Genomic DNA, 6,800 nt, shown 5'->3' with positions numbered 1-6,800 from the left:
CGGGGAGGACGAAACCATTCCGCAGCGGCGGCGGGGGGGGGACAGAAGGAAGGCGCCTCCCCCCCCCCTCAGGCGGCTCGGCTAGGCCGCAACGGCGGTCGCCACGGCAACGGCGAGGCCTAAGCAGGCCGCGGCCTTGCGGGGGCCTCCTGGGCGGGCCGCTCCGCCCCGAGGCGGCGAGGAGGGGCGGCGCCAGCGCGGGCGAAGGGCCATCCGGGAGCGGCGCCGCGGGAAGGGCTTCCCCTTTCCTGCCGCCCTCCCTCGCCCGCCACTCAGTCAGTCCCGGCGCCCGCCCCAACGACGCAGCACCATGGCTCCCGCCGGCGACCGAGCCGGCTACTGGGGCCCGCCGACCTCCACCCTCGACTGGTGCGAGGAGAACTACGTCGTCTCCTATTACGTCGCCGAGTTCTGTGAGTGGGGGAGGCAGGGGTGCCAATCCCCAGGCGGGGGCAGGGGATCTCCCGCTTCCCCCGCCCCGGGGGCGTCAGCAAGCGGGAGGGGAGGAGGGAGGTCGCTGCGGGGCTCCCCGTTATGCCCTGTGCGGGCCGATTCCCATAGGGGGTAATGGGGAATTGATTTGGGGGTCTCTGGGGAGGGGGCTGTTTATTTGAGATAGGGGCGCCAAACCTTCAGCATAGCATCTGGCGAGACTCCTCTAAAGAGCCTCCAAGTTTCAACAAGATTGGACCAGGGGGTCCAGCGCTATGAGCCTCCAAAGAAAGTGCCCCTGTCCTTCATTATTTCCAATGGAGGGAAGGCACTTAAAAGGCGTGCGGTCGCTTTAAATGTGATGGCCAGAACTCCCTTTGGAGTTCAGTGATGCTGGCTCCACCCCCAAAGTCCCCAGATATTTCTTGAACTGGGCTTGGCAACCCTACTCCCTATGGAGACCGATTCCTGTAGGGGATAATCCGGAATTGATTTGTGGGTCTCTGGGGAGGGGGCTGTTGATTTGAGATAGGGGCGCCAAACTTTCAGCATAGCATCTGCTGAGACTCCTCTAAATACCCTCCTCGTTTCAACAAGATTGGAGCAGGGGGTCCAGCGCTATGAGCCGCCAAAGGAGGTGCCCCTGTCCTTCATTATTTCCAATGGAGGGAAGGCACTTAAAAGGCGTGCGGTCGCTTTAAATGTGATGGCCAGAACTCCCTTTGGAGTTCAGTGATGCTAAAGTCCCCAGATATTTCTTGAACTGGACTTGCAACCCATAGGGAATAACTGAGAACTGATCTGTGGGTCTCTGGGGAGGGGGCTGTTTATTTGAGATAGGGGCGCCAAACCTTCAGCATAGCATCTGGTGAGACTCCTCTAAAGAGCCTCCAAGTTTCAACAAGATTGGACCAGGGGGTCCAGAGCTATGAGCCTCCAAAGAAGGTGCCCCTATCCTTCATTATTTCCAATGGAGGGAAGGCACTTAAAAGGCATGCGGTCGCTTTAAATGTGATGGCCAGGACACCCTTTGGAGTTCAGTGATGCTGGCTCCACCCCCAAAGTCCCCAGATATTTCTTGAACTGGACTTGGCAACCCTACTCCCTATGGAGACCGATTCCCATAGGGGGTAATGGGGAATTGATTTGTGGGTCTCTGGGGAGGGGGCTCTTTATTTGAGATAGGGGCGCCAAACCTTCAGCATAGCATCTGCTGAGACTCCTCTAAATACCCTCCAAGTTTCAACAAGATTGGACCAGGGGGTCCAGCGCTATGAGCCGCCAAAGAAGGTGCCCCTATCCTTCATTATTTCCAATGGAGGGAAGGCACTTAAAAGGCGTGCGGTCACTTTAAATGTGATGGCCAGAATGCCCTTTGGAGTTCAGTGATGCTAAAGTCCCCAGATATTTCTTGAACTGGACTTGCAACCCATAGGGAATAATTGAGAACTGATTTGTGGGTCTCTGGGGAGGGGGCTGTTTATTTGAGATAGGGGCGCCAAACCTTCAGCATAGCATCTGGTGAGACTCCTCTAAATACCCTCCACGTTTCAACAAGATTGGACCAGGGGGTCCAGCGCTATGAGCCCCCAAAGGAGGTGCCCGTGTCCTTCATTATTTCCAATGGAGGGCAGGCACTTAAAAGGCCTGCGGTCGCTTTAAATGTGATGGCCAGAACTCCCTTTGGAGTTCAGCGATGCTGGTCACAACCTTGCTCCTGGCTCCACCCCTAAAGTCCCCAGATATTTCTTGAACTGGACTTGGCAACCCATAGGGAATAATTGAGAACTGATTTGTGGGTCTCTGGGGAGGGGGCTCTTTATTTGAGATAGGGGCGCCAAACCTTCAGCATAGCATCTGCTGAGACTGCTCTAAATGGCCACCAAGTTTCAACAAGATTGGACCAGGGGGTCCAGCGCTATGAGCCCCCAAAGGAGGTGCCCCTGTCCTTCATTATTTCCAATGGAGGGAAGGCACTTAAAAGGCGTGTGGTCGCTTTAAATGTGATGACCAGAACTCCCTTTGGAGTTCATCGATGCTAAAGTCCTCAGATATTTCTTGAACTGGACTTGGCAACCCATAGGGAATAATGGAGAATTGATTTGTGGGTATCTGGGGGTGGGGGCTGTTTATTTGAGATAGTGGCACCAAATCTTCAGCATAGCAACTGGTGAAACTCCTCTAAATACCCTCCAAGGTTCAACAAGATTGGAGCAGGGGGTCCAGCGCTATGAGCCCCCAAAGAAGGTGCCCCTGTCCTTCATTATTTCCAGTGGAGGGAAGGCACTTAAAAGGTGTGCGGTCGCTTTAAATGTGATGACCAGGATGCCCTTTGGAGTTCAGGGATGCTGGTCACAACCTTGCTCCTGGCTCCACCCCCAAAATCCCCAGATATTTCTTGAACTGGACTTGGCAACCCTACTCCCTATGGAGACCGTTTCCCCTAGGGAATAATGGAGAATGGATCTGCGGGTATCTGGGGAGGGGGCTGTTTATTTGAGTTAGGGGCGCCAAATCTTCAGCATAGCATCTGGTGAAACTCCTCTTAATACTCTCCAAGTTTCAACAAGATTAAGAACATCAGAGAAGCCATGTTGGGTCAGGCCAATGGCCCATCCAGTCCAACACTCTGTGTCACACAGTGTCCAAAAATTTATATATATATATACACACACTGTGGCTAATAGCCACTGATGGACCTCTGCTCCAAATTTTTATCTAACCCCCTCTTGAAGCTGGCTATGCTTGTGGCCACCACCACCTCCTGTGGCAGTGAATTCCACATGTTAATCACCCTTTGGGTGAAGAAGGACTTCCTTTTATCTGTTTTAACCTGTCTGCTCAGCAATTTCATCCAATGCCCACGAGTTCTTGTATTGTGAGAAAGGGAGAAAAGGACTTCTTTCTCTACTTTCTCCATCCCATGCATTATCTTGTAAACCTCTATCATGTCACCCCGCGGTCGACGTTTCTCCAAGCTAAAGAGCCCCAAGCGTTTCAACCTTTCTTCATAGGGAAAGTGTTCCAGCCCTTTAATCATTCTTGTTGCCCCTTTCTGCACTTTTTCCAATGCTATAATATCCTTTTTGAGGTGCGGCGACCAGAACTGCACACAGTACTCCAAATGAGACCGCACCATCGATTTATACAGGGGCATTATGATACTGGCTGATTTGTTTTCAATTCCCTTCCTAATAATTCCCAGCATGGCGTTGGCCTTTTTTATTGCAAACGCACACTGTCTTGACATTTTCAGTGAATTATCTACCACGACCCCAAGATCTCTCTCTTGGTCAGTCTCTGCCAGTTCACACCCCATCAACTTGTATTTGCAGCTGGGATTCTTGGCCCCAATGTGCATTGCTTTGCACTTGGCCACATTGAACCTCATCTGCCACGTTGACGCCCACTCACCCAGCCTCAACAGATCCCTTTGGAGTTCCTCACAATCCTCTCTGGTTCTCACCACCCTGAACAATTTAGTGTCATCCGCAAACTTGGCCACTTCACTGCTCACTCCCAACTCCAAATCATTTATGAACAAGTTAAAGAGCATGGGACCCAGTACTGAGCCCAGTTCTACGAGCCCCCAAAGGAGGTGCCCCTGTCCTTCATTATTTCCAATGGAGGGAAGGCACTTAAAAGGCGTGCGGTCGCTTTAAATGTGATGGCCAGAATGTCCTTTGGAGTTCAGGGATGCTGGCTCCACCCCTAAAGTCTCCAGATATTTCTTGAACTGGACTTGGCAACCCTACTCCCTATGAAGACTGATTCCCATAGGGAATAATGAATTGATTTGTGGGTATCTGGGGAGGGGGCTGTTTATTTGAGATAGGAGCGCCAAATCTTCAGCATAGCATCTGGTGAAACTCCTCTAAATACCCTCCAAGGTTCAACAAGATTGGAGCAGAGGGTCCAGTTCTATGAGCCCCCAAAGAAGGTGCCCCTATCCTTCATTATTTCCAATGGAGGGAGGGCATTCAAAAGTTGTTCATGTCCCTTTAAAGGTGATGGCCAGAACTGCCTTTGGAGTTCAGTGATGCTTGTCGCAACCTTGCTTCTGGCTCCGCCCCCAAAGTCCCCAGATATTTCTTGAATAGGACTTGGCAACTGTAGGGGGGGGGGGGACGCATTTCCACGTTCTCGCCGACCCGCGTGATGCCTCTGAAGGAGCTGCCTGTTCTCCCACCCAGGAGACTGGAGATGGGAGGGTGCCCTCCTGTCCTTATATCCCCCCTCCTTTGGGGGTGGAGGTAGGGCTGCCAGGGCCCCCTTAGCCACTGAGGGGGTCATGGCCGTGTGGCTCTTTTGCACATATTGTGTGTGTCTCTTGAAGCCCCCACTGCCCTGTCGGCTGGCTTGGAGGAGGCACTTGTCTCTTCAAATCGCTTCTCCAAGCCAGTAGGTAGCTTTGAGATTGCATTTAAAGTTAAAGTTGCTTTCTTTCCACCGCTCTCTCCCTATCTGTTTTCCTTCCTTCCTTCCTGATCTGACGTTCATGTCTTGTGGCTCTCAGACGTCTGATGTTTATTCCATGTGCAGGACCGGATGTACATATTTTTTTGAGGGGGGGGGGAATCAAAATTTAAAAATGGTGCCGCCTTATGGACCGTTCTATCTTATGGTCCCATATAATACAATGGACTCCATGGCCCCCGGGGCAAGCACCCCTCTCTGCCCCCCCCCCCCTAGATCCGGCCTTGTCTACATGGCTCAGAAGGATTGGTGCAGTGGTTAAGTGTGCGGACTCTTATCTGGGAGAACCGGGTTTGATTCCCCACTCCTCCACTTGCAGCTGCTGGAATGGCCTTGGGTCAGCCAGAGCTCTCTTCTCTGGGAGAACCGGGTTTGATTCCCCACTCCTCCACTTACACTGCTGGAATGGCCTTGGGTCAGCCAGAGCTCTCTTATCTGGGAGAACCGGGTTGGATTCCCCCCTCCTCCACTTGCATCTGCTGGAATGGCCTTGGGTCAGCCAGAGCTCTCTTCTCTGGGAGAACCGGGTTTGATTCCCCACTCCTCCACTTACACTGCTGGAATGGCCTTGGGTCAGCCAGAGCTCTCTTATCTGGGAGAACCGGGTTTGATTCCCCACTCCTCCACTTGCACCTGCTGGAGCGGCCTTGGGTCAGCCAGATCTCTCTTATCTGGGAGAACCGGGTTGGATTCCCCACTCCTCCACTTGCACCTGCTGGAATGGCCTTGGGTCAGCCATAGCTCTCTTATCTGGGAGAACCGGGTTGGATTCCCCCACTCCTCCACTTGCAACTGCTGGAATGGCCTTGGGTCAGCCAGAGCTCTCTTATCTGGGAGAACCGGGTTGGATTCCCCCCTCCTCCACTTGCAGCTGCTGGAATGGGCTTGGGTCAGCCAGAGCTCTCTTATCTGGGAGAACCGGGTTTGATTCCCCACTCCTCCACTTGCACCTGCTGGAATGGCCTTGGGTCAGCCATAGCTCTCTTATCTGGGAGAACCGGGTTTGATTCCCCACTCCTCCACTTGCACCTGCTGGAATGGCCTTGGGTCAGCCATAGCTCTCTTATCTGGGAGAACCGGGTTGGATTCCCCCACTCCTCCACTTGCACCTGCTGGAATGGCCTTGGGTCAGCCAGAGCTCTCTTATCTGGGAGAACCGGGTTTGATTCCCCACTCCTCCACTTGCACCTGCTGGAATGGCCTTGGGTCAGCCATAGCTCTCTTATCTGGGAGAACCGGGTTGGATTCCCCACTCCTCCACTTGCAACTGCTGGAATGGCCTTGGGTCAGCCAGAGCTCTCTTATCTGGGAGAACCGGGTTTGATTACCCACTCCTCCACTTGCAGCTGCTGGAATGGCCTTGGGTCAGCCATAGCTCTCTTATCTGGGAGAACCGGGTTTGATTCCCCCCTCCTCCACTTGCAGCTGCTGGAATGGCCTTGGGTCAGTTATAGTTCTCTTATCTGGGAGAACCGGGTTTGGTTCCCCACTCCTTCACCTACAGCTGCTGCAATGGCCTTGGGTCAGCCATAGTTCTCTTATCTGGGAGAACCAGGTTTGGTTCCCCACTCCTTCACTTACAGCTGCTGGAATGGCCTTGCGTCAGCCAGAGCTCTCTTACCTGGGAGAACCAGGTTTGGTTCCCCACTCCTCCACTTGCACCTGCTGGAATGGCCTTGGGTCAGCCATAGCTCTGGCAGAGGTTGTCCTTGAAAGGGCAGCTGCTGTGAGAGCCCTCTCAGCCCCACCCGCCTCACATGGTGTCTGTTGTGGGGGAGGAAGGTAAAGGAGATTGTGAGCCGCTCTGAGACTCTTCGGAGTGGAGGGCGGGATATAAATCCAATATCTTCATCTACCTCACAGGGTGTCTGTTGTGGGGGGGAGGAAGTGAA

The 6,800-nt window shown here is 53.4% G+C and overlaps 1 protein-coding gene across 1 annotated transcript in view; it reads left to right on the top strand.

Annotated features, from left to right (window-relative positions):
* Positions 1–284: 284 nt before the first annotated feature.
* The window catches only part of ACER3 (alkaline ceramidase 3), an 83,169-nt gene continuing 76,653 nt past the window's right edge, over positions 285–6,800 (top strand). Inside the window, exon 1 of the mRNA XM_060235209.1 lies at positions 285–413. Within this exon, the coding sequence (XP_060091192.1) occupies positions 311–413 (103 nt within the window). The 5' untranslated portion in view covers positions 285–310. The remainder of the gene's footprint in view (positions 414–6,800) is intronic.

Source organism: Heteronotia binoei, chromosome 3, assembly GCF_032191835.1.
Source record: "Heteronotia binoei isolate CCM8104 ecotype False Entrance Well chromosome 3, APGP_CSIRO_Hbin_v1, whole genome shotgun sequence".
Lineage (NCBI taxonomy): Eukaryota > Metazoa > Chordata > Lepidosauria > Squamata > Gekkonidae > Heteronotia > Heteronotia binoei.
This window is presented reverse-complemented; position numbering and strand designations above follow the sequence as displayed.